This window comes from Lepidochelys kempii, chromosome 5, assembly GCF_965140285.1.
Source record: "Lepidochelys kempii isolate rLepKem1 chromosome 5, rLepKem1.hap1, whole genome shotgun sequence".
NCBI classification, from domain to species: Eukaryota; Metazoa; Chordata; order Testudines; family Cheloniidae; genus Lepidochelys; species Lepidochelys kempii.
In genome coordinates, this window is record NC_136384.1 from 33,678,244 (window position 1) to 33,705,714 (window position 27,471).

General features: G+C 45.3%; 1 protein-coding gene across 2 annotated transcripts in view; it reads left to right on the plus strand.

Moving 5' to 3' along the window:
• ITGA1 (integrin subunit alpha 1) overlaps nt 1-27,471 on the plus strand; it is a 129,586-nt gene that overhangs the window by 65,730 nt on the left and 36,385 nt on the right. For both annotated transcript variants that reach the window (XM_073343911.2, XM_073343913.2), the window contains 6 exons: nt 513-586; nt 2,255-2,399; nt 3,189-3,331; nt 11,867-12,010; nt 18,825-19,079; nt 21,010-21,140. In XM_073343911.2, coding sequence (XP_073200012.2) covers nt 513-586; nt 2,255-2,399; nt 3,189-3,331; nt 11,867-12,010; nt 18,825-19,079; nt 21,010-21,140 — 892 coding nt within the window. The remainder of the gene's footprint in view (nt 1-512; nt 587-2,254; nt 2,400-3,188; nt 3,332-11,866; nt 12,011-18,824; nt 19,080-21,009; nt 21,141-27,471) is intronic.

A 27,471-nucleotide genomic window follows, 5' to 3' on the forward strand; every position in this document is an offset into this window, starting at 1 on the left:
CAGAGTAGACGCTGGGGAAAATGAGGCAGTGTTTCTGCATTACTATATCTGGCCACAAGGGGTGCACTGAGGTGGCAACTTTGCTACATTTTCATTAAAGCTGCCTACCATTTTTGAGTATTTGAGAGCAAAACAAAGGTTGCACAAATAGGGGTTTTACTGGTTACTTAGCTCAAGTGAAAAATGGCTGGATCAGTTTTGATCAGACATACCAGACATATTTACCATTGGGCTGAGGTCAGTCCAAACATTATTTTAAAACAAATGATAATACAATAAGTTAGAATGGATATAATGCAGTAGAGTGGAAACAGCTTCTTGTTCTTAACAGTAACACTAATTACCCAGGCCATTAAGTCTGTAATGTTCATTAAATAATGATGCACAGTAAACTGTGTTTAGTGAACAGTCTAGTTAATTGCATCATCTCACCATCAACTCAGGTCAGAGTTTTCATTATTTTATACTGAAACCCATAACATGTTTAAAATTTCAAATGTCCTGTTTGATAGCTACAACAGACCAGCTGGCAGCCTCGTTTGAAATGGAAATGTCTCAAGCTGGCTTCAGTGCTCATTATTCCCAGGTAAATTGACTGTTTAGATGTAGAAATTGTTTTTAGAAGGGAAGCAGCTGTTTATTGGTTAATGCATGGATCTGGAATTAGGATTCCTGAATTCTGTCCACAATTTTGTTACTGGTTTGCTGTATCACATTTTGAAGCTCTCAATAACTCAGTCATTTGTAAAATGAATAGAAAAATATTTATAAGAATAAGTTTTGTGAATCTAAATTAATTAATGCTCACATAGCACTGTGGCATCAGCAAATGATTTTCTATAAATGCAAATTGTTGTTATTGTATTTTAAAAGTAAGAGGTTTTTATGCCATCTCTTGGAAAGATTTCATATTATTAAATGACAGTTTTAACTATAAAATACTGAAATGTATAAGTTCTGTATTACTAGAGGTATAGCATTTTTAATACATTGACTATTTCAAATACATAAATTCTAAGTGGTAAATATTAATGGAACATCAGTGCAGGGTACTGAATCACAGAATATCAGGGTTGGAAGGGACCTCAGGAGGTCATCTAGTCCAATCACCTGCTCAAAGCAGGACCTATCCCCAATTTCTGCCCCAGAACCCTAAATGGCCCCCTCAAGGATTGAACTCACAACCCTGGGTTTAGCAGGCCAATGCTCAAACCACTGAACTATCTCTCCCCCCACAAGCTGAAAACTGTAGTAACCAGAAATCATTAACTCTTTATTTATTTTAGAAAATAATAATGTGCCCATTGTGATGATCTAGACAATGTACAAAATTAATATGTTAATTAAATACTAGGCCCAAAGGATGGAAAGACCTCCACCCTAAGAAAAAAAATAGAGGCAAAGGAAAACAACACAAAGAGAGAGGGAATGAACTGGGCAGTTCATCGGAGATGAACTGGCCCATGTGAAAAGGCCTCCCCCACAGGTTTGAATGCAGTTAGAGTTTAGCATTGATGAAAACCTGAGCAACAGACTTTGTTTCACTTGACCTTGCACAAATACTGTTTCAGAAATACAATCTCTCCACTTTTACATGGAGGGATATAAAATATAACATGGTAATTATGATTCAGAGAGATTATTAGCCCTTACACACAGATATTATCCAGACTACCAGCCAGAGGAAGGCTTAAGATCCATTTGGTATTGTATATGGTTGCAGTAGCCAAAGGGACAAACTGCCAAGATCAGAACCTCGTTGAAGGAATGGATTTGTTGATATTTCAGCAGACTGGAAATGGGACACCTTTACTTTTTCTGGAAGGCCAGACTGACTCCTACAGGCACAAAAGATCAGCAGACCCATCCCAAGGGGTTTAAAATCCATCTGGAGATCAGTAGAAGCACTGTACTAAGAGGCTACCCAAGAATGGCATTAAATGAGTGCATTTCCTAGTTGGCCTTGCCCTGGCTACTTTTGCTGTCTTGCTTATGCTATCTGGCTCTGCATACCCCAGTGGAATAAGACATATTCCACTTTGCCTTTACTCCTTTGGCCCAAAGTTGTTAATAAAAATGGGATGAAAAGTGACTTCACTTTATGATTGTGAGGAACATACTAATGTATGAAACGCAAGGCTAAATATTGCAAGTATATGTGAAACAAAAATCAAAGAATATCAAAGAAAATCCAGAGACGATGATTATGGTTCTTGTAAAGAACAATGGTTTTGGTTTTTTTTCTGAATGTAAGGACTGGATCATGCTTGGAGCAGTTGGAGCATATGACTGGAATGGGACAGTAGTCATGCAAAAAAACAGTATGGTTTTAATGCCAAGAAATGATACATTTCGTGACAAGTCTTCAGAAAGAAATGAACCTCTTGCAGCTTATCTAGGTAAGAGAAATGATCCTGCGGAAATCTTTGCGGAAACCCCTGTGAATTTTGTGTGTTCTCTCTAAAACTCTTCCAAAAAGATATTCCTGACAAAATACAGTCCTGGCTTCCAGGTGGTGAGGAAGATTTGGACTCCAGAGGCATGTCTAAACTATAATATTTCATCATATTAGAACTTGAGTATGACCAATCGAGTTAGATGACACAATATGACCATAACTCTGCAGTCAATGTAGATCACGAAACACCCAAACCTTTTGGGTCATTCTAGACTGCAGCTGAAAGCAAGCTTCCCAGCCTGAGCAGATTGACTCGTGCTAGTTTGGCTCAAGCTAACATGCTAGCAGAGTGGCTAACCACTTGAATTCAGACCCAGGGGAGTTGAATCCAAGGTAGCACAAGTCCTTCTACCTGGGCTATGAGGCTCGCTCTCAGCTGCAGTGTAGATGTAACACTGACAGACCCTGGTTGTCGGGATTGAACTAGGGACCTCTGGAGCTTAGTGCATGAGCCTCTACTGCATGAGCTAAAGGCTAACTGGCTGTTAGCTAAGGCTGTAGAGCAAACTCATTTAACTCTAAGTGGTCTTGGTGGGACAGAACACCACACCCAGAAGGTCTGTGGGTTACATAGACACACCCTTATACACATCTGCTAGCATGGCCTCATGGAAAAAAAGTTACACTTGTATGTGGTTTTGCAGTATTGGACCTTAAGGTTTTAAATCACAGCAATTATTGCTGATGCAGTCTGTAAATGTTACATCTTGAATTATTTTACTTCTCCTAGGATACACTGTAAATTCAGCATTGACACCCGGAGATGTGCTATACATTGCTGGTCAACCTCGCTATAATCACACAGGCCAAGTTATCATTTACAAAATAGTAGGAGGAGATGTAAAAATACTACAGCGGTTAAATGGAGAACAAGTAAGCATGTGTTTTACAGTTAAAATGTAGGTGGAATATAGTAAACAAATCTGTTCACAATGTAATTTGAATGAAAACTATGGATCAGAAAAGCATCTTAGGGAAATTCATAGAATCATACAATATCAGGGTTGGAAGGGACCTCAGGAGGTCATCTAGTTCAACTCCCTGCTCAAAGCAGGACCAATCCCCAACTAAATCATCCCAGCCAGGGCTTTGTCAAGCCTGACCTTAAAAACCTCTAAGGAAGGAGATTCCACCAGCTCCCTAGGTAACGCATTCCAGTGTTTCACCACCCTCCTAGTGAAAAAGTTTTTCCTAATATCCAACCTAAACCTTCCCCACTGCAACTTGAGACCATTACTCCTTGTTCTGTCATCTGGTACCACTGAGAACAGCCTAGATCCATCCTCTTTGGAACCCCCTTTCAGGTAGTTGAAAGCAGCTATCAAATCCCCCCTCATTCTTCTCTTCTGCAGGCTAAACAATCCCAGCTCCCTCAGCCTCTCCTCATAACTCATGTGTTCCAGTCCCCTAATCATTTTTGTTGCCCTCCGCTGGACTCTCTCCAATTTTTCCACACCCTTCTTGTAGTGTGGGGCCCAAAACTGGACACAGTACTCCAGATGAGGCCACATCAATGCCGAATAGAGGGGAATGATCATGTCCCTCGATCTGCTTGCAATGCCCCTACTTATACATCCCAAAATGCCATTGGCCTTCTTGGCAACAAGGACACACTGTTGACTCATATCCAACTTCTCGTCCACTGTCACCCCTAGGCAGTGATGAGCTGCCAAAATCTTAACAACCGGTTCCCTATAAAATGTTCTGATTTAGGGGAAGTGCCACAGTATGTATTTTTTGTACCTTTCTCCATAAGAAGGGGCAATGCATGGAGTCACTGGGAGTTGTACTTAGTAAAAAAAAAAAAAAAAACATTTTTACATGTTTATTACAATAGAAACAAATTATTGCTTTATTAAACGCATATCAACATAATGAATGAGGCAAGTGCGACCCCTGTTAATAAAATAATAAACTAGACAAGGGGTGGGCAAACTTTTTGGTCCGAGGGCCACATTGGGGTTGCAAAATTGTATCGGATGCTGGGTAGGGAAGGTTGTGCCTCCCCCCCAAACAGCCTGTCCCTGCCCCCTATCCGACCCCCACCCACTTCCTGCCCCCGACTGCCCCCCTCAGAACCCACAACCCATTAACCCCCCCCATCTCCTTGTCCCCTGGCCACCCCCTCCCAAGACCCCCCACCCTAACTGCCTGCCAGGACCCCACCCCTTATCCAACTTGCCCCGTTCCCTGTCCCCTGATTGCCCAGACCCCATCTACCACCACCCTGACAGACCCCCGTAACTCCTACGCCTCCCCAACCCTCCCTCCCCCATTCCCTGTCCCCTGACCACTCCCCTAGAACCTCTGTCACCTCCAACCGCTCCCTGCCCCTTATCCAACCCCTCCTCTCAGCCCCGGCCCAGCCCCCTTACCATGCTGCTCAGGGCAGCGTGTATGGATGCCGCTTGGCCCGCTGGAGCTCGCAGCCCCACCCTCTTACCATGCCACTCAAAGCGGAAGGAGCTGCAGAGCTGCCCAGGAGCGGTCCAGAGTGCTGGTGCCGACAGCGTGGCATGCTGAGGCTCTGTGCGGGGGGGGGGGGAGGGGCGGAAGGCAGGGGAGGGTTTGGGGGAGCCTTCCTGGCCAGGAGCTCAGGGAGCCATAATAATTTTTAACAACTGGTTCTAAAACTGCTTCAAAATTTAACAACCAGTTCATGCGAACCGGTGCGAACTGGCTCCAGCTCACCACTGCCCCAGGTCCTTTTCTGCAGAACTGCTGTCTAGCCACTCGGTCCCTAGTCTATAGCAGTTGTAACAAAGTTCCTCCTCTACCTTGGTGGGTCTTGTGCTTATTGGCAGATTTGCTCGCCTTGGAGCTTCATAGTAGCCCTCAGTTTGGACGTTTTCATTAACCCACAGTCCTGGTCGACTCCTCCTGTGTCTGACCAGGAGTTGGGAGGATTTGGGGGGAACCCAGGCCTGCCCTCTACTCCAGGTTCCAGCCCAGGGCCCTGTGGAATGCAGCTGTCTAGAGTGCCTCCTGGAACAGCTGTGCGACAGCTACAACTCCCTGGGCTACTTCCCCATGGCCTCCTCCCAACACCTGCTTTATCCTCACCATAGGACCTTCCTCCTGGTGTCTGATAATGCTTGTACTCCTCAGGCCTCCAACAGTATGCATTCTCACTCTCAGCTCCTAGCGCCTCCTGCTCCCAGTTCCTTACATGCGCACCACAAACTGAAGTGAGCTTCTTTTTAAACCCAGGTGCCCTGATTAGCCTGCCTTAATTGATTCTAGCCGCTTCTCGATTGGCTGCAGGTGTTCTAATCAGCCTGTCTGTCTTAATTGTCTCCAGAAGGTTCCTGATTGTTCTGGAACCTTCCCTGTTCTGGAACCTTACCCAGGGAAAAGGGACCTATTTAACCTTGGGCTAATATATCTGCCTTCTATTACTCTCCTGTAGCCATCCGGCCCAACCCTGTCACACAGTGCATGGGATTCTTCCGTCCTAAGTGCAGGCTTTGCACTTGTCCTTGTTGAACCTCATCAGATTTCTTTTGGCCCAATCCTCTAATTTGTCTAGGTCACTCTGTATCCTATCCCTGCCCTCCAACGTATCCACCACACCTCCCGGTTTAGTGTCATCTGGAAACTTGCTGAGAGTGCAATCCACACCATCCTCCAGATCATTAATAAAGATATTGAACAAAACCGGCCCCAGGACTGACCCTTGGGGCACTCTGCTTGATAATGGTTGCCAGCTACACATGGAGCCATTGACCACTACCCGTTGAGCCCAATGATCTAGCCAGCTTTCTATCCACCTTATAGTCCGTTCATCCTGACCTTGTTCGTGAAGACAGAAGCAAAAAAAGCATTGAGTACATTAGCTTTTTCCACATCCTCTGTCACTAGGTTGCCTCCCCCATTCAGTAAGGGGCCTACACTTTCCTCAACCTCCTTCTTGTTGCTAACATACCTGTTGAAACCCTTCTTGTTACTCTTAACATCCCTTGCTAGTTGCAACTCCAGTTTTGATTTGGCCTTCCTGATTTCACTCCTGCATGCCTGAATAATATTTTTATACTTCTTCCTGGTCATTTGTCCAAGCTTCCATTTCCTGTAAGCTTCTTTTTCGTGTTTAATTTCAGCAAGGATTTCACTGTTAAGCCAAGCTGGTCGCCTGCCATATTTACTATTCTTTCTACACATAGGGATGGGTTGATCCTAATACTTCATAAAGTATAAGCTGTTAACATGCTCACAGGATTCTCCTATCTGCTAAGGAACGCAAAATGAACTTAAATCAACCAGATATTTCCCCAGGAGAATTTCCCGTGTACAGGGAATCTTAGCCAGTGTATACCTAGTGAAGGTGGCATAGCCACCTCCTACACCAGCTGCTACGCCTATCCCTGGGGAGGAGTGGGTATGGCAGGGCAGAGCAGGGGTGTGATTGAGCTAAATTCCACTACATTTGATCTCCCCACTAGTACAAATTCTGCAGCACCTTGTAGTAGTGGTGAAAGTTACAGAGCCCCCCTGCTGCTTTAACTTCCACCAGGACTGGGCAGCCAGGGACCAGGGAATCACAACCAGCTTCACTGCTGCCATTGTCAAGTATGCCTGAGAACAGCGGATATGGTTGAGAATTTGATGTTTGTATATTGAAGGCAGGAGAGACCTTTTTAACACTCATCCAGATTTCATACTGTGTCATCACAATGACCTTTTATTATGATTACGGTAAATTTATAAAGCTTATACATTAATATAAAGCTGGAGTCTAAGTGTATCTTTGATTCACAATTTCAGGTATCAGCAAAAAGAATGAGCAGTACTTGTGGCACCTTATAGACTAACAAATTTATTTGGGCATAAGCTTTCATGGGCTAAAACCCACATCATCAGATGCATGCAGTGGAAAATACAGTAGGAAGAGATTTTATATATATATATACAGAGAACATGAAAAAATGGGGGTTGCCATACCAACTCTAACAAGACTAATCAATTAAGTGGGCTATTATCAGCAGGAGAAAACAAACTTTTGCAGTGATAATCAGGATGGCCCATTTCCAACAGTTGACAAGAAGGTGTGAGTAACAGTACGGGGAAAAATTAGCACAGGGAAATAGTTTTTAGTTTGTGTAATGAATCATCCACTCCCAGTCTTTATTCAAACCTAAGTTAATGGTGTTCAGTTTGCAAATTAATTCCAGTTCTGCAGTTTTTCATTGGAGTCTATTTTTGAAGGCTTTTTGTTGAAGAATTGTGACTTTTAGGTCTGTAATTGAGTGTCCAGGGAGGTTGAAGTGTTCTCCGACTGGTTTTTGAATGTTATAATTCTTGATGTCTGATTTGTTTCCATTTATTCTTTTGTGTAGAGACTGTCCGGTTTGGTCAATGTACATGGCAGAGGGGCATTGCTGGCACATGATGGCATATATCACATTGGTAGATGTGCAGGTGAACGAGCCCTTGATGGTGTGGCTGATGTGATTAGGTCCTGTGATGGTGTCCCTTGAATAGATATGTGGACAGAGTAGGCAACGGGGTTTGTTGCAAGGATAGGTTCCTGGGTTAATGTTTGTGTTGTGTGGTGTGTGGCTGCTGGTGAGTGTTTGCTTCAGGTTGGGGGGCTGTCTGTAAACGAGGACTGGCCTGTCTCCCAAGATCTGTGAGAGTGAGGGATCATCAGGATGTAGATCCTTGATAATGGAGAGGTTTTAGTTGGGGGCTGAAGGTGACGGCTAGCGGCATTCTGTTACTTTCTTTGTTGGGCCTGTCCTGTAGTAGGTGCATCTGATGAAGTGGATTTTAGCCCACGAAAGCTTATGCCCAAATAAATTTGTTAGTCTCTAAGGTGCCTCAAGTACTCCTCGTTCTTTATTCAATATTTTGTTTTCTTCTCATTCAGTGTGTGGCCCCATATCTTATTTATTGTACATCACTCAAACCCCAATTCTCCAGGACCTCATTCAACTGCCTTAACCATGAGTAAGGCTGAAAGTCTGTCACCGAGGTCATGGAAATCACAGATTCTGTGACTTCCTGCAACCTCCATGACTTCTGCAGCAGCCGGTGTGGCTGACCCCAGGGCCGCCCGAGCAGCTGGGGCAGTCTGGGGGCCAGCCACACCAGACACTACTTGGGCGGCCTTGGGGCCAGCCACACCGACCACTGCTTGGGTAGCCCCAGGCAGCTGGCCCTAGGGGCTGCCGGAGTAGCAGCGGTCCTGAAGCAGCAGTGGCGCCCTGGACCACCCCCACCCACAACCACTAGCTGTGCCCCAGGTCGCCCACCCCTGCCCCAGAGCACCAGTGGTGCCCCGAGCACACACCCCTGCCACTCCAGAGCAGCAGCGGCGCCCCAGAGCCCCTCCTTCCCCCAGAGCAGCAGCAGCACCCTGGAGCCCCACAGAGAACCTAAGATTTTGTCAGGGGTATTTATAGTGCAAGTTATGGACAGGTCATGGGCTGTGAATTTTTGTTTATTGCCTGTGACCTGATTATGACTTTTATTAAAAATACCTGTGATTAAATCTTAGACTTAACCATGAGACACTCCTTTCTCATCCCTGTAATCCCTGGCCTCATTCACTACACATCTTCCAACTTCTGCAGCAAATAAGAGGGGTCACTACACAACCCTGATCCTTCCTCAGAGCAGATCCATCCAGTGCACTGAATGAGGCAGGAGTCCTCTGGAAAAACTAGTATGTGGTCATGTAATTAAAGACTATATCAAAATACAAATGCACAAGAGGGCCAAATTAAGGGTGCACAGGCAACCCTAATTCTGGCATTTCCTAACTTCTGAGTGCTCGGCATTGCAATCTTATTAATAGCCTTTAATCAGGTTGGGGTTTTTTTCGTAATTTCCTAGGTATTTAAAAAAGCAAACTGAAACATCAGAAATTCCATCATATGGCATCATATCGACATCCACATGGTTCATCTGCTGAGTTGGGACCTTTAGATCCACTGCACAGATCTCAGCTTCTTGAACTAATGGAGTAAAGGATAGCAATAGTAGGTTGTCATCCTCTATGTGGAGCAGCCCCAGGCAGGGAGGAGAACACACACTGCCAGTGGGAGTCATCGATACTTGCTGACAGCAGAGGAATGGTGAGACTCGAGAGTCTTGCATTCCATTCCAGGCTTTGAAGGGGAGTGTACTCTAGTAGTCACAGAACCTTCTGCCTGTTTTCTTACCCAAGCTTAACCCTTTCTGTCATGTTCCCTCCCACCTGTACCTGTCCCAGTCTTTACTCTTCCCCCACCCCTAGCTCCTCATCCCATCCCATTCTCCTTGCCTTTCCAGTCTCCACTCCTCAGACTTCTCATGCTATTCCCATTCTCTTTGTCAAACCAGTACCACACTTGCCTTCTCTTCCCAGCTCCACATCTAATCTTGGTAACCTGTCCCAACTGGCTCCCAGTCCCACTCCCCATCCCCCCACACACACACATACAGAGTTTTCCTCACTGGCTCCCTGTCTCCTTGTCCAAGCAGTGCCAGCCTCCCCTCAGTGATGAGCTGCCAAAAACTTAACAACGGGTTCCCTCCTCACCCCACAAAGGGGTCGTTACCCAACCCCGCCCCCCAGGACTCCTGCCCCATCCACCTCCCTCCCCTGTCCCCTGACTGCCCCCAGAACTGGGCAGAAGGGTCTCGTGGGCCACCGTAGTGGGGGTGAGGTGGGGAATCCCAGAGGTGCTTACTTGGGGAAGCTCCCAGGAAGCATCCGTCAGGTCCCTCTGACTCCTAGGGGTGGGGGAGCATAGCTGGGGGGGAGCAGGAGGAGCGGCTGCTGCCCCACTGATCACATCAAAAGTGGCTCTTCAGGCGCTGACTCCCTGGGTGCTCCAGGGCTGGAGCACCACGGGGAAAATTTGGTGGGTGCACCCACCGGCAGCTCCCCGCCCCACGCCCGGCCCCAGCTCACCTCACCTCTACTCCACCTCCTCCCCTGAACGCACCGCCCTGCTCTGCTTCTCCGCCCGCCCCCGGCTTCCCACGGATCAGCTGTTCAGCGGGAAGCCAGGGAGGGCTGAGAAGCAGGCGGCGGCTTCCCGCTCAGGCCCAGGGAGGCGGAGGTGAGCCAGGGCGGGGAGTGGTTTCTCTGCGTGCCCCCCCCAGGTTACCTGCTGTGGCACGGGCGGCCCTCCTCATGCCCCCCTGCTCCAGCTCACCTCCACGTCCCTGGGCCTGAGCAGGAAGCCGCAGCCTGCTTCTCAGCCTGCCCCAGCTTCCCGCGTCAATAGCTGATTCACAGGAAGCCTGGGGGGGCGGAGAAGCAGAGCGGGGTGGCACGTTCAGGGGAGGAGGTGGAGTGGAGGTGAGCTGGTGCCAGGGGTGGGGTGGGGAGCTGCCGGTGGCTGCTCTGCATCCACCAAATTTTCCCCTTGGGTGCTTCAGGGCTGGAGTACCCATGGAGTCAGCACTTAAGGCGCCACTTTTGGCTGGTTAAATTTAGAAGCCGTTTTAGAACCGGTTGTCCCTCACGGAACAACCGGTTCTAACAGGGCTTCTAAATTTAACAACCAGTTCTAGCGAACCGGTGCGAACCGGCTCCAGCTCACCACTGCCTCCCCTCCATCTCCCCCCACACCAGCTCCCAGGCACAGCCTCCTTACCCAACAAATCCTAGACTCTCCCCTCAACTCCCAGTCATAGTTTTTTCTCTTCTGCCTCACGAGGCTCCTTGTTCTAATCTGCTCCTTTCCTTTCCCCTGAGTCTGGCTTTTGTGTCGTCTGGATTTGTGTCAGACAGCTTCCTCTTCCATACTGTCTGACCAGCAGAGATGGTCACTGAGAGCACCAGAGAGACAGACTCCTTGCTGTCACTTCCAGAGCACCCCAGTCCACATCAGCAGAAGCAGTAATTATAGGGAAAGTCAGGCTTTGCTCCCCATAATCCTGGGCTTCAGTATGCTCATTTTCCTTGTGGGGATGGTGTATGCATAGTCTGGTCACATGTAGGAGTTATGGAGGGTAGAGCACTAAACTCTAACTCTCTACTAAAGCTAAAAACGGATATTTTTCAAAGGCTTGTAACTTGTCCAAATTTGAGCAGATTTTCACAGGAAGAGCAAAAGATAGATCCCTGACGGAAAGACCACGCCCTGCCAAATGTCAATTCCCTGCCCCCAAAGCAAGGGGGGAGGAGTGCTAAAGCAGTTCAAGGAAAAGGTCCCCACATTTTTCTAAAGGGAAAAAAACATTTTTTTCTAGTCTGATTCTCAGAAATTGGTGAACCATTTTGGCTGAAATTTTCCAGAAAATGCAACTTAAGGCAGAAACCTCAGTTGTAAAATTTCAGCCCAAATGGTTAATGTCTCAAAGATATATGCAACTGAAAACATGGTCTTATAATGGGAAATGTTGAGCCTCCATAATATTAAGCAGTACTATCAGTCTCGCCTATAATAAATATGTCATATGTTTTTATTGCAGATTGGGTCATACTTTGGGAGTGTTATTACTACAGTTGACATCAATAAAGACTCATTTACAGACATTCTGCTAGTTGGAGCTCCTATGTACATGGGAACTGAAAAAGAGGAACAAGGAAAAGTGTATGTGTATTCTTTGAACAAGGTAACAGCGATACAGTTATTGGCTGGGGAAAAGGGATATGCTCATTAGTTTCTGTGGATCCCTTATTTGAACAAATAATTTGATTAAAACCTTGACTTGGAGATACTCAAATGACAGAAGGTGAGGGAGGTGGCCTACAAAAAGAGCAGAATGGAAAATATTTTTTAATGACAAATCTAGTTAAATTACCAGCACATAATACAGAGTAGTTCCAGGGAATCTAACGTAATATTTTATATGGCTAAGAAATGTATCCTTAATAGACCTGGGTGAAAACTGAGTTCAGCCCCCATTCATACTACAACTTTCATCTGTGTTGTCAACAAATTAGGGGAAAACCTTGCTGTACCTGGGTTTCCTGAGTTAGTTACAACTGCAGTGCGGATGGAACTTGTTGGGTCTTCCTGCTTAAAGAGGAAGGATGGTTAGAGTGCTAGTCTGGGTCGGGGGAGAATGGGTTCAGTTCCTTGCTCTGCCACATACTTCCTGTTTGACTCTGGGCTTGTCCACATGGGAACACTCAGGGAAATTAATCTAAATTAATGGTTGAAGTGGATTATTAGTTAAACCACATTAAGCCTCTTTGTGGACACTCTGAATCAGAAGTTAAATGGCCTTTACCTTAAGCTAAATCAAATTAAGGCAGTTTTAATTATGAATCAAAGTGTCCACACAGGAGTTTAATCTAGTTTAACTAATCCACTTTAAATTAATATCTTTAGTTAATTTAAATTAATTTTCCCAAGTGTCCCCATGTAGACAAGCCCCAAGTGCATGCATAAAATAGATGTAATAGTGCTCCCATACTTTACAGGGGTGCTGTTAGGATGAGCACATTAAAGATTGTGAGTTGTGGAGATATTACAGGGATGGGGCCCAGATAGATAGATTCTGATTCACTTCGTTCTCTAACTTGGCAGTGATATTCCTGAATGTTCTTCAAATTGATTGTCCATGTGGATTCCATTCTTGAGGCGCATGTGCCCCATTCACGTAAGATCAGATTCTTTTGACCAGCAGTGTCTGTTGGGGCTATGCCTGTGCCCTAGATGTCTTCATACCCCACCATCCCCACTCCCAGTCATAAAGGGTACTATGAGCCCAACCATCCCTTAGTTCTTTCTTACTGCCCATGGTGGTGAGATAGAACCCTTGCAGTGTCTGACTGCATCTCTGTGACTGTTGCAGTTAGCGTTAGTGATTTATTAGTTGAGGTAGTTAGTTAACTTTTATTTTGCCCAGTGGCTTAAAAATATAACATTTTTATTAATTTTTCTTACACAGTTAATAGGCTCAGAGCCCCAGCCATCCAGTACTGGGACTCAATTTCTGATAATAGAAGCTGCATCTTAGGAGTTTAAGACATGCTCCTCGTGATGCTTCTGTGCCTCTCAACAATAGGCACTCTAAATGGCTGATTCGTTTAGGTGAAGGGCATATCCCTGACCATTGCTCCAGCTGCCTCTCTTTTTCCAAGCGCACTGAGAAGGGATGCCAGCCAAAGGTTATATTGTCTGGAGCAGGGGTAGGAAAGAGCCTCACTTCAGAGATAAGGAGACTCTCGTAACTGGGTCACAATTGTCAACTTGTGTTCGGGCTGGTCTTGAACTTTGCAGTGGAATGGCCTAAGATGGGTTCCTCTGGACTCTGATGCCAGCAGTACCAGCTAAATCTAAATCCACTGACCACCTTTCCTCCAGTACTGACTCTTTGATACCCACAGGACCCAGTGCATTGATATCATCCCTTTTGACACCTGTGGCCTATTTGAGACCAAGTGAGCCTGGTACCAGAGTCCCCCTTGCTGACTCATACAACATCAGCTATGCTAACGAGGCCTTCAGTCACTGAAATTACAGGAACACATACAGCTATGCAGTACCATCTGCTTCTCCTACCCAGATAAAGGGATGCAGGAGCACCCTAACACAGCAGAATGGGAGCCCCACCACTGGAGGAGGGGTATGTCTTCTCTATCATAGAGACTCATTTCCTGTTCATCCCCCTCCATGGGAAGCACACTGAGAGTCAGGGAGGGATTACACAGTGAAATTAATGGCCAAGACCCTTGACATCTCACTGGAAACTGTGTGGCTTCTCTTGCATGATCAGCTAGACATTCTGCACCGTTCCATACCTGGTAGAGTCACCATATGCATTAACGAGGGACCGTTGCAAGGATGAGGAGCAGACTCCAGCATCAATAGCTGTCACTTTTAAGAGGGTGGATAGATGGTACCAAGTTCATCACAAGGGCTTTGAGGAAGCCCCTCACAAGGGCTTCTATTCACTTCTGGTGCCAAGCTCACTTGTCATAGCAGCTATTCAGGAAAGATCCAAGCAGCAAGGGCCTTATAAACAACACAAAGGGAAAAGGATCGTTAAAGAGTGGATCTGTTCAGCAAAAAAGTCTACTCCTCTGACAGTTTCCAGATAGGCATTGCCAACTGCCAGGTGCTTCTGGCAAAATGTGACTATCTGCACTCGAACAAATTGTCTCAATTTATAGAAAGACCTCTTGCAGGAGCACACGAAGTATTAAAATTCATCATGCTAGAGGCACAGCTGATAGCTGGGAACTTCCCTGCAGGCTGCTTTGGATGTGTCTGAGAAATCTGCATACACCATGACCACACTGGGGGCAATAAGAAGATCCTCCTGGTGCTAGTCACTGGGGATACCAAGGGATGTCCAAATCATTTGAGGATTTTCCGTTTGAGGACTGCAATCTCTTCAACTCAAAGACCAACAAGTCCTTCCACTCATTAAAGGACTCCAGAGCCATTTTGTGTTCTCTAGTCTAGTACATGCCAAAGAGAAAGCAAGCCAGACTTCAAGCCTCCTTCAGCCAGCATTCCTGTGCCTCATACTATTATAACCCAGAGGGGGCACTGGAGCTACCAAGGAAGAAGTAGAGGTTCCAATACAGATGACCCACTGCCTCTGACAGATACGACACATTTGATGTCTTTCTCTTGACAGCAGCTTTCATACCACAGTCAGAACCTTTGGAGATTTCTTCTCTTCTCCTCCCCCACTTTGCCTCTTTTGGTAACTGCCTTCCTTTTTTTCAGTAGCCTGGATTGGGACCATCATGGACCAGTGGGTCCAAGAGATTGTCAGTAATGGATATTTGCATACAATTTCAGTCCCTTCCTACCCTCCACCCCCTTTTCCCATCCCCTTCAGGGACCCCTCACAAAATACCATTGAAGCAAGTAGACTCTCTGCTACGTCTCAGAGCAACAAAATAGGTACCCTTAGAGTTCAGAGGTAGGTGGGTTTATTTCTACAATAGTATCATTCCAAAGAAGAAAGAAGGTTCAGTGTCTTAAATGCATATTTCCTATGAGTCAGATTTATCTCACATTTCTAGCAGGAATATCTCTGTATACATACAAAGTCCTGCCCTTTGGCCTTTCCACAGCTCGAAGGGTACCATCAAGTACTTGGCAGCTCATTTGAGGAGATGTATCCCATTTACAGGTTGATCTGAGGAAGATCATCCCCAGCAGGTAACAAACTCAATTCAAGTAACATTACACTGGGCTCAAAGACAGTGAAAAATCCACACTTACTCTTAATCAAAGCATAGAGTTCATAGGAGTCATGTTAGATTCTAGATTACCAAGAGCTTGCCTCCCAAAAGAAAGATTCCAAACTATAGCCGACCTCATCAGCCAACTTCAAGCTCATCCAAAAACCTCAATAACAGCATGCCTCATACTTCTGGGACACATGTCCTTATGGTCCTATGTGACAGCTTGACAGACTTTGCCTATACTTCATGCAAGGGTGATTGAAATCAGTGTATCTACACAGCAGACACTACATGGATGTGTTAGTCACAGTTCCACCCTCAAGAAGTCCCCTCTCATTAGATTGGCAAAAAGACATCTCAGATGTGCAAGGGAGTAACCTTTTTTGCACATCAGCATACCAATACTCTGGTGACAGATGTCTCATCTCAGGGATAGGGAAATCATCTGAATCACCCAACATAGTCACACAACACAACAGTTAGATCCTACATCCAGATCCAGTATTGTTATACGTGACAGCCTGGAAACTGGCTACCCAACATCCACTGAAAGAAAGTGTTCAGCAGAAGTTCAGAACATTCTGCTCCAAAGCAAGAAAGCCTCAACTAGACTGACTTCCATAAAGTTAAGTGGAAGAAGTCTTCTATTTGGGCGTCTCATCACCAGCTTCCCAACAATACCCATGTTATCAATATTGGACTATTTCCTGCCCCTGAAATGATTGACTTTCTATTCGTTTCAGAGGGATCCATCTAACAACAATATCTATGCATCACCCTCCTATCCAGGGCCACGCTGTGTTTTCTGACCCTGCAGTGACCAGATTCCTTACAGGCCTCTTTAATGTTTTTTCTACAGTTCAGAAGCTCCATCCCACTTGGGACCTCAGCATAGTATTAATAAGGTTGATGGATTCCCCACTTTGAACCATTAGCAATCTGTTCTCTGTACCACCTATCTAAGAAGACTGGCTTTTTAGTAGTGTCAAGGTTCCTCCCCCACTCTGAACTCTAGGGTACAGATGTGGGGACCTGCATGAAAAACCTCCTAAGCTTATCTTTACCAGCTTAGGTCAAAACTCCCCCAAGGTACAAAATATTCCACCCTTTGTCCTTGGATTGGCCGCTACCACCACCAAACTAATACTGGTTACTGGGGAAGAGCTGTTTGGACATGTCTTTCCCCCCAAAATACTTCCCAAAACCTTGCACCCCACTTCCTGGACAAGGTTTGGTAAAAAGCCTCACCAGTTTGCCTAGGTGACTACAGACCCAGACCCTTGGATCTTAAGAACAATGAACAATCCTCCCAACACTTGCACACACCCCCTTTTCTGGGAAATGTTGGTTAAAAAGCCTCACCAATTTGCATAGGTGACCACAGACCCAAACCCTTGGATCTGAGAACAATGAAAAAGCATTCAGTTTCTTACAAGAAGACTTTTAATAAAAATAGAAGTAAATAGAAATAAAGAAATCCCCCCTGTAAAATCAGGATGGTAGATACCTTACAGGGTAATTAGATTCAAAACATAGAGAACCCCTCTAGGCAAAACCTTAAGTTACAAAAAAGATACACAGACAGAAATAGTTATTCTATTCAGCACAGTTCTTTTCTCAGCCATTTAAAGAAATCATAATCTAACACATACCTAGCTAGATTACTTACTAAAAGTTCTAAAACTCCATTCCTGGTCTATCCCCAGCAAAGACAGAATATAGACAGACACACAGACCCTTTGTTTCTCTCCCTCCTCCCAGCTTTTGAAAGTATCTTGTCTCCTCATTGGTCATTTTGGTCAGGTGCCAGCGAGGTTACCTTTAGCTTCTTAACCCTTTACAGGTGAGAGGAGATTTCCCCTGGCCAGGAGGGATTTCAAAGGGGTTTACCCTTCCCTTTATATTTATGACAAGTAGTCATTACATCAGCTTGAATGATAGGGGTGACTCAGGTCCATAAGTCAATTCTTCTATAGTGTTTCATAAGGACAGCTTTATTCTCAGAGCTAGCTTCCTGCTCAGAGTTGTTTCAGAATTCCATATGAACCAATTTATTAATCTCCGAGTTTTCTTCCATAAGGTTAACTCAACCCTAGGGGAAGTTATACTTGATGTAATAAGGGCATTGTCAAGACAAAATCATTCAGGAACACACGTAGGCTCTTTGTGACCTTTGCTTATAGGGTTAAGGATCTCACAATATCATCGCAGAAAGTATCAATATGGGTCTCTAAGTGTATAAGAGTGTGTTACAGTTATCCAGGTTAGATCCACCCAGCCACATTACAGCTTATTCCACTAGAGGTCATGCAGCCTCTGCTATCTGACTGAAGAATGTCCCTATTTGTGACATGTATAAGGCCAGCAACATGGAGTTCAGTCCACACATTAACAGGAGACTATTCTTTGATACAGGCATCCAGATCAGATGCCTACTTTGGTAGGGCTGTCCTGCAGGATTCCTAGTATCCACCTCTACACAAACAGAAAATTGCTTGATGGCCATCATAAGTGGAATCCATATGAATAATCCTTTGAAGAAGAAAGCATGGTTACTTCCCTTACAGTAACTGTGACTCTTTGAGATGTGTTGTCCACATGGATTCCACAACCTGCCCTCCTTCCCTGCTTCTACAGAGACCTACTCCTCTGGCATTCTGTATTGACAAATGAACTGAGGATGGTTGGGCACACTCTGCCCTTTATACCTCAGGTGGGGGGCTTGAGGACAACTAGAACCTGGCACAGCCTGAATGGACCCTGATGACCAAAAGAATCCAATCTTGCACACATGGGGTGACTATTTCAGGGCTAGTAAACAACCCATACCTTACCAAGACTGGAATTACAATGTTCAGGACAACTGCCATTTGTGATCCAGAATAAATCTTGTTGTATCTTTCCAGTTCAGGGAACTTCTTTTGGAAAGAATCCTTGCAGCACCTTAAGGGGTTAAGTGGTTTAGTTAAAGTACCATACAGACACTATTAGGATGCTGTGCCTTCCTACAGCCCATTACTTCAGACAGCTGTCACAGACAGACAAACACACTGCATGTCTCTCCTTTCCTGCTTAGAGTCAGTATGGCAGCCATAGTTTAGGAACCACAGCTTTTCAGCATATATAGAATAATATTTTAACACCACATGGTTTCTGTTAAGCGATTTAACTTTGTGTAATTTATCTGTTTGTCTTGAGTGCACGTGCTTTTAAAAGCCTGCTTTGCTGCAAGTTGATGGCAGTCCCTAAACATTACATTTATCCTTTTCACAGACAACATTTGAATATCAGATGAGCCTTGAACCTATGAAGCAAACTTGCTGTTCATTGTTAAAGCACAGTTCCTGCAAAAATCACAAGAACGAACCTTGCGGTGCACGCTTTGGGACTGCAATTGCTTCAGTAAAGGACCTCAACCTTGATGGGTTTCACGATATTGTAATAGGAGCTCCTTTAGAGGATGATCATCGAGGAGCTGTGTACATATATCATGGCAATGGCAATAGTATAAGGAAAGAATATGCACAGGTAGGAGTCTGTGATAGGGTGTAAAACCCCACGCTGGGCTACAAGGGGTTAAAGGATTATTTTGGGCTCAGCCAGCCCCACTCAGCCACACCTGCAGCAAATGCTCCATCTAGTGTAGGAATTAAAAGGCAGGGATTTAGCACATTTAGGTGGCAGAGCTGGAGGTGAGCTGGGTGGCAGATCTGCAGCCCACAGCTCCAGCAGAGCAGCGGGAAGCTTAAGACTCTGACACAACTGCCCAAAGGGGCTTTCTGTGTGGGAAGGAAGGACCCACCCCAGAAACAACCAGTGAAGGAAGTATCCTGTGGAGGTTGGATATTGGTAACCCCCTCTTACTTATTGTGATTTGGGTTTCCCCACCAGGGGAAAGCCTTGGACTAAGCTGATCCCAGGGGGTGTCCAAGAGGAAGAGGCCCAGGGAGGACAGCCTTATACAGCCTGGGGTGTCAGATTACTGGTAGCCCAAAGGGCCCTGGGTCAGAGCCTGGTGGAGTGGGAGAGCCCAGGCTCCCCTCCCCACAATCCCCTTGGCAGTCAAGAGTTGCAGCCATGACCATTAGGCCACACTCCCCAAGTGAGGACCGTTATAGAGTCAAACATATAGTTTAGCAGCAGTTTTAAGAACAGTGACAGGTTTCAGAGTAGCAGCCGTGTTAGTCTGTATCCGTAAAAAGAAAAGGAGTACTTGTGGCACCTTAGAGACTAACAAATTTATTAGAGCATAAGCTTTTGTGAGCTACAGCTCACTTCATCAGAGCTGTACTTCACAAAAGCTTATGCTCTAATAAATTTGTTAGTCTCTAAGGTGCCACAAGTACTCCTTTTCTTTTTATAAACAGTGTATCTTAACAGACATATCCTTTGATTAGGGTGGACTTATTACTCCTTGAGGGCTTGATCCAGCTCCTATTGAAATGAGTGGAAGTCTTTCCATTTACTTTGGATTAAATCCTTAGTTTCTTTAGTACAGCATTTGTGGCTCAATGGCAAGATTCCTATTGACTTCAGTCAGAGTTTGATAGACCCCACTGAAGTCAATGGGAGTTTTTCCACCGACTTCAGTAGGGTCAAATTGTGACCTCCGCAACCTTGACAGCTTCCTTTTGAGAATGCTAAGTACAGTTAAACTCATTCTGACTTTATTAAATTTGACTATTATGATCTATTGTTAGAAAACACTGTTTCTTATGTTTTATCATGTTTTCTACTGTGTTTTCATTAGAAACCTTCTAAATATGCTCTGTATGAATATATAAAGGAGACACTTAACAATTCCTAAAAGATCCATTTATATTGGGCATTTATATTGTGCTTATCACCATGGTAACTCTTTTAGAAGGTCTATAACAGGGGCGGCCAAACTTACTCACCCTCCGAGTCATATAAGACAACCTTCAGAAGTTCGAGAGCCAGGGCGCACCTGACGGTGCTCGGGACTTCAGCCCCACAGGAGGTGCCTGCCGGGGCTTCAGCCCAGCTCCTGTTGAAGCCTTGAGCCCTGGCAGGTGTACCCCACGGAGCTGACCCTCGAGACCCCCCCTCCCCACTGGGCAGAAGTCCTCGAGACCCCCCCTCCCCACGCCCTGACAGGTGTGCCCCATGGGGCTGAAGCCTCGAGGCCCTGCTCCCTGCTGGGCAGAAGCCCCTACCCTACCACCCTGCTGTAAGACAGAGGTCCTGAGCTCTCCCTCCCCCCAGTCTGGTAGGTGGAGAATGGGGAGGTGCATGGGGGGGGGGGCTCCGTGAGCCACACTTTAATGGTAAAAGAGCCACATGTGACTCGCAAGCCACAGTTTGGCCACCCCTGGTCTATAATGAAAATGCAGTGTTAAAATTCTAAAAAGCCTATTCACACCCAACTTGTGCATCCTTAATTTTTTGATATATGAGTTGTTGTATACGACATAAAGCTATTAATTCTTTTTCATAGCATATTCCATCAGGTGGAGATGGGGAAAAAGTGAAATTTTTTGGTCAGTCTATACATGGAGAAATGGATTTAAATGGTGATGGTCTAACGGATGTCACTATTGGAGGCCTTGGTGGTGCTGCCCTCTTCTGGTATGTATATTAAAAGCATTTGTTTAAAGGGCAAACCCTAATCACCTGTAGATGGTTGGATGTTCTCTGTTGGTAGATAAAAGGTTTCATGTTGACTGTTTTCCTTATTCCTGTACTGTTGTTGTATGTATTTAGATGGAATAAAAGAGCCTAAAGAGCCATAGGCATTAATATGACCTGAAACTTTCCAACATTAAACAGAGTTAAACAAGGTTCAGGGTTTGGTACACAGAGACCTCAGCTTACTTACTTTGTGCCATGGCAAACAAACCATTAAGTATCCTTTTAACTTTTTATTAAAGGTACAGAAAAATAAGGAAAAGCAGTTAAAGCATTTGAAATGCAAAGCCTTAAATAAGGTTTTCATTTTAACAACATTCCTTGTTCCCTGGAGAGTCTTCAGAAGGAATTCCCACCTCCAGCCCATCCCCCTCCACACCTTGTTCAACAGTTTTATAGGTGGTAATAACTGTTTTCTTTGGAAAAAGAGATGGGCTGGAACTTGAGCTGTTGCTCCTGCTGTTATTGTCCATCCTTTCCCATTTCCTAGAAGACCCAACAAGTTGGAGACACACACAAAAGTGGGAGAGAAAAAAATAACAGAGAAAATACAGCTTCTCTCACTTGCAGCCTCACTTCTGGAGAAACACAAGCATGGCTCATGGTCTTGTCAGTCACTCCAAGACCTGGCAAACTTGTACCAACATTGGGCAGTTTAGGGCATTGCATTTATCTTCCTGTTTCGTGACAGAGGCTTAGAGCAGTGTTGCAAAATATATAGTCTTGGCCAACTAAGCCAGACTCTTGTTAGACAGAAGGAAAAAAGGAGAGGGATAGGAAAGAGAAGAAATAAAGTGGAGAAGGAAAAGAACATACAAGTCTCACATCCCAGGTAGTATTTGGGATTTAGCCAAAGCCAGTGGAGGTGGTGATGTATTCTGGTTCCCTCTCTCAAGTCTGGTCTAGTCAGGACATCTTTCAAGATTAGAAGACAGTACGAGTAGCAGCCATGATAGTGAAGCTTGCTCCTTTCACAGTCAACCAGCATCACAGTAGCTAGCTTTTCCTCTCACAGTCTCTTTTTGAGGACCCCAAAAGGGGAATGATGAGCAGACTAGTCCTCTCAGTATTGTCCATCTATTAGGCCTAGTTTCTAGCACACCAATTTTGGTTTTCTGATTTTCAGTTCTAGAATTTTCTTGTTTACAAAGCAGGATCTTAACACATACCTTGAGTTATATTAATAGGCCTTTTTGTTCAGACTAATTTATTTTTTGTCGCCTTTTTGCATCTTTTCCCATCAACATTTGCTATAGGTTATTGTGACATCTTTTAAACTTACGCTCACTTTTTACATTTGACCTTACAATTAGGGTAAATTTGCAGGCCCAATTATTATAGGAGTGTGTGTGTCCATTAAAATAATAGCACAAGTTAAACACCTAATTAATTAACGTACACACTCCAGATTGAAGGGTGGACTATTGCAGGAAAATGATGTATCTCACCTGTGTCTACTTGTTTCATCTCATATTTTAGAATTATCTATGGATCTTAATATTTTTAATGTCTCCCTGAGAGGAGGAATAATGAAAAAATGAAACTTGCTATATTATAAAAGGAAACATAATTTTAAAATTTTTATCTAAACAAAAAGACCCTATTCTTTTAGAATGTAGACAAAATAGAACCTGCAACATTTTCACTGAACTAACTGTGGCTTAAGATGTTATGGCAAAATTAAGCATACATTACATCTAAGGTCAAAAGAATAAATAACAAATCCAGCACTTCCTGTAATAATAATAATTAAACATATAAAATCCTGTTCTAATTTAAATGAACACCTGAGACTAAATTCAGTATTGGTGCTGAGTTTGTGATTACTGTCTGAATGACAGCTAGTCTATTCTAAGCAGATCCTGTCTTTTGTTTCCCCATTTTTCTTCTTTCCCCTTCCAACCTACTTTTGTCTCATCGAATTGTCTTGTCTTTTAGGCCCCAGTTTCGCAATGGAACCACTCACAGTGGGTAAAGTTAAGCATGTGTCTTTGCAGGATCAAGGGTCTTAGCCTGTCTTTCTTTGGGACAGAGACTCAATGTTAACAACCCCAAAAGGTCAAAATCATGAGTCAGACTCCAAAAATCATCAGATTTTCTTAACAATCATAAGAAATTTTAAAAATAATAAGTTTGGGGTCTTCTTATTTACATTCTGGCCTTTGAACCATTAAGGTGCCCTTGGGTTACATTTTCAAGCTTTTCTTTGACTACAAAGACTAGAAACTTCCTTTTTGTTTTTAAATGACAGCTAAGATTCTTACCTAATCAGTGATCCCCAAGAGCTGGGGCTTTAAGCAAAATACCAAATATCACAAGACTCTTGACAAAATCATAAGACGTGGCAGCATGGGGACTGTCATTTACTATATATGCCTGGTACAACAGAGGCCTGACCTGGTTGAGGCATCTAGGTACTTCAACATTAGATAGGTTAAGTCATAATAGTGAAAGCAGATACAACTTCTGAAGCCAATGAATGTTGTGCCTATTTATACTGGGCTGGATTTAACCTTGAAGTCAGTGAAAGTTTTCATAGACAAATCAGCGTTGTCTTATAAAAACAGAACAGAAATCGTCATAACAAATAATGCTTCTCCCAAGACTTTGCCAACCAGAATTTTGGACTTAGAACTACTTTTATTTTTTGCTCTTAATACATTTTATGTTGCCTCAGTGTGGTTTTAATTTGCTGGCTTTTACATACTTTGCAAACATCAGAAAAGTAAGAAGTAACAACCATTTTTGATAAAAATTTCAAAAGCTCCAAAATGACTTAGCAGACTAAGTCCCATTTTCAAAGCCCTGGTCTACACTAGGACTTTAGGTCGAATTTAGCAACGTTAAATCGATTTAAACCTGCACCCGTCCACACAGTGAAGCCCTTTATTTCGACTTAAAGGGCTCTTAAAATCGATTTCCTTACTCCACCCCTGACAAGTGGATTAGCGCTTAAATCGACGTTCCCGGCTCGAATTTGGGGTACTGTGGACACAATTCGATGGTATTGGCCTCCGGGAGCTATACCAGAGTGCTCCATTCTGACCGCTCTGGACAGCACTCTCAACTCAGATGCACTGGCCAGGTAGACAGGAAAAGAACCGCAAACTTTTGAATCTCATTTCCTGTTTGGCCAGCGTGGCAAGCTGCAGGTGACCATGCAGAGCTCATCAGCACAGGTGACCATGATGGAGTCCCAGAATCGCAAAAGAGCTCCAGCATGGACCGAAGGGGAGGTACGGGATCTGATCGCTGTTTGGGGAGAGGAATCCGTGCTATCAGAACTCCGTTCCAGTTTTCGAAATGCCAAAACCTTTGTGAAAATCTCCCAGGGCATGAAGGACAGAGGCCATAACAGGGACCCGAAGCAGTGCCGCGTGAAACTGAAGGAGCTGAGGCAAGCCTACCAGAAAACCAGAGAGGCGAACAGCCGCTCTGGGTCAGAGCCCCAAACATGCCGCTTCTATGATGAGCTGCATGCCATTTTAGGGGGTTCAGCCACCACTACCCCAGCCGTGTTGTTTGACTCCTTCAATGGAGATGGAGGCAATACGGAAGCAGGTTTTGGGGACGAAGAAGATGAGGAGGAGGTTGTAGATAGCTCACAGCAAGCAAGCGGAGAAACCGGTTTTCCCGACAGCCAGGAACTGTTTCTCACCCTAGACCTGGAGCCAGTACCCCCCGAACCCACCCAAGGCTGCCTCCTGGACCCAGCAGGCAGAGAAGGGACCTCTGGTGAGTGTACCTTTTAAAATGCTATACATGGTTTAAAAGCAAGCATGTGAAAGGATTACTTTGCCCTGGCATTTGCGGTTCTCCTAGATGTAGTCCTAAAGCCTTTGCAAAAGGTTTCTGGGGAGGGCAGCCTTATTGCGTCCTTCATGGTAGGACACTTTACCACTCCAGGCCAGTAACACGTACTCGGGAATCACTGTAGAACAAAGCATTGCAGTGTATGTTTGCTGGCATTCAACCAAAATCCGTTCTTTATCTCTCTGTGTTATCCTCAGGAGAGTGAGATATAATTCATGGTCACCTGGTTGAAATAGAGTGCTTTTCTTCAGGGACACTCAGAGGTGCCCGTTCCTGCTGTGCTGTTTGCCTGTGGCTGAACAGAAATGTTCGCCGCTATTAGCCACAGGGAGGGGGGAAGGTTGAGGGGGTAGTCACGCGGTGGGAGGAGGCAAAATGCGACCTTGTAACGAAAGCACATGTGCTATGTATGTAATGTTAACAGCAAGGTTTACCCTGAAAGAGTGTAGCGACTGTTTTATAAAATGTGTCTTTTTAAATACCGCTGTCCCTTTTTTTTTCTCCACCAGCTGCATGTGTTTCAATGATCACAGGATCTTCTCCTTCCCAGAGGCTAGTGAAGCTTAGAAAGAAAAAAAAACGCACTCGCGATGAAATGTTCTCCGAGCTCATGCTGTCCTCCCACACTGACAGAGCACAGACGAATGCGTGGAGGCAAATAATGTCAGAGTGCAGGAAAGCACAAAATGACCGGGAGGAGAGGTGGCGGGCTGAAGAGAGTAAGTGGCGGGCTGAAGAGAGTAAGTGGCGGGCTGAAGACAGGGCTGAAGCTCAAATGTGGCGGCAGCGTGATGAGAGGAGGCAGGATTCAATGCTGAGGCTGCTACAGGACCAAACCAGAATGCTCCAGTGTATGGTTGAGCTGCAGCAAAGGCAGCTGGAGCACAGACTGCCACTGCTGCCCCTCTGTAACCAACCGCCCTCCTCCCCAAGTTCCATAGCCTCCACACCCAGACGCCCAAGAACACGGTGCGGGGCCTCCGGCCAACCAGCCACTCCACCACAGAGGATTGCCCAAAAAAAAGAAGGCTGTCATTCAATAAATTTTAAAGTTGTAAACTTTTAAAGTGCTGTGTGGCATTTTCCTTCCCTCCTCCACCACCCCTCCTGGGATACCTTGGTAGTCATCTCCCTATTTGTGTGATGAATGAATAACGAATGCATGACTGTGAAGCAGCAATGACTTTATTGCCTCTGCAAGCGGTGATTAAAGGGAGGAGGGGAGGGTGGTTAGCTTACAGGGAAGTAGAGTGAACCAAGGGGCGGGGGGTTTCATCAAGGAGAAACAAACAGAACTTTCACAGCATAGCCTGGCCAGTCATGAAACTGGTTTTCAAAGCTTCTCTGATGCGTACCGCGCCCTCCTGTGCTCTTCTAACCGCCCTGGTGTCTGGCTGCGCGTAACCAGCAGCTAGGCGATTTGCCTCAGCCTCCCACCCCGCCATAAACGTCTCCCCCTTACTCTCACAGATATTGTGGAGCACACAGCAAGCAGTAATAACAGTGGGAATATTGGTTTTGCTGAGGTCTAAGCGAGTCAGTAAACTGCGCCAGCGCGCCTTTAAACGTCCAAATGCACATTCTACCACCATTCTGCACTTGCTCAGCCTGTAGTTGAACAGCTCCTGACTACTGTCCAGGCTGCCTGTGTACGGCTTCATGAGCCATGGCATTAAGGGGTAGGCTGGGTCCCCAAGGATACATATAGGCATTTCAACATCCCCAACAGTTATTTTCTGGTCTGGGAATAAAGTCCCTTCCTGCAGCTTTTGAAACAGACCAGAGTTCCTGAAGATGCGAGCGTCATGCACCTTTCCCGGCCATGCCACGTTGATGTTGGTGAAACGTCCCTTGTGATCCACCAGAGCTTGCAGCACTATCGAAAAGTACCCCTTGCGGTTTATGTACTCGGCGGCTTGGTGCTCCGGTGCCAAGATAGGGATATGGGTTCCGTCTATAGCCCCACCACAGTTAGGGAATCCCATTGCAGCAAAGCCATCCACTATGACCTGCACATTTCCCAGGGTCACTACCCTTGATATCAGCAGATCTTTGATTGCGTGAGCTACTTGCATAACAGCAGCCCCCACAATAGATTTGCCCACTCCAAATTGATTCCCAACTGACCGGTAGCTGTCTGGCATTGCAAGCTTCCACAGGGCTATCGCCACTCGCTTCTCAACTGTGAGGGCTGCTCTCATCCTGGTATTCATGCGCTTCAGGGCAGGGGAAAGCAAGTCACAAAGTTCCATGAAAGTGCCCTTACGCATGCGAAAGTTTCGCAGCCACTGGGAATCGTCCCAGACCTGCAACACTATGTGGTCCCACCAGTCTGTGCTTGTTTCCCGAGCCCAGAATCGGCGTTCCACAGCATGAACCTGCCCCATTAGCACCATGATGCATGCATTGGCAGGGCCCATGCTTTCAGAGAAATCTGTGTCCATGTCCTGATCACTCA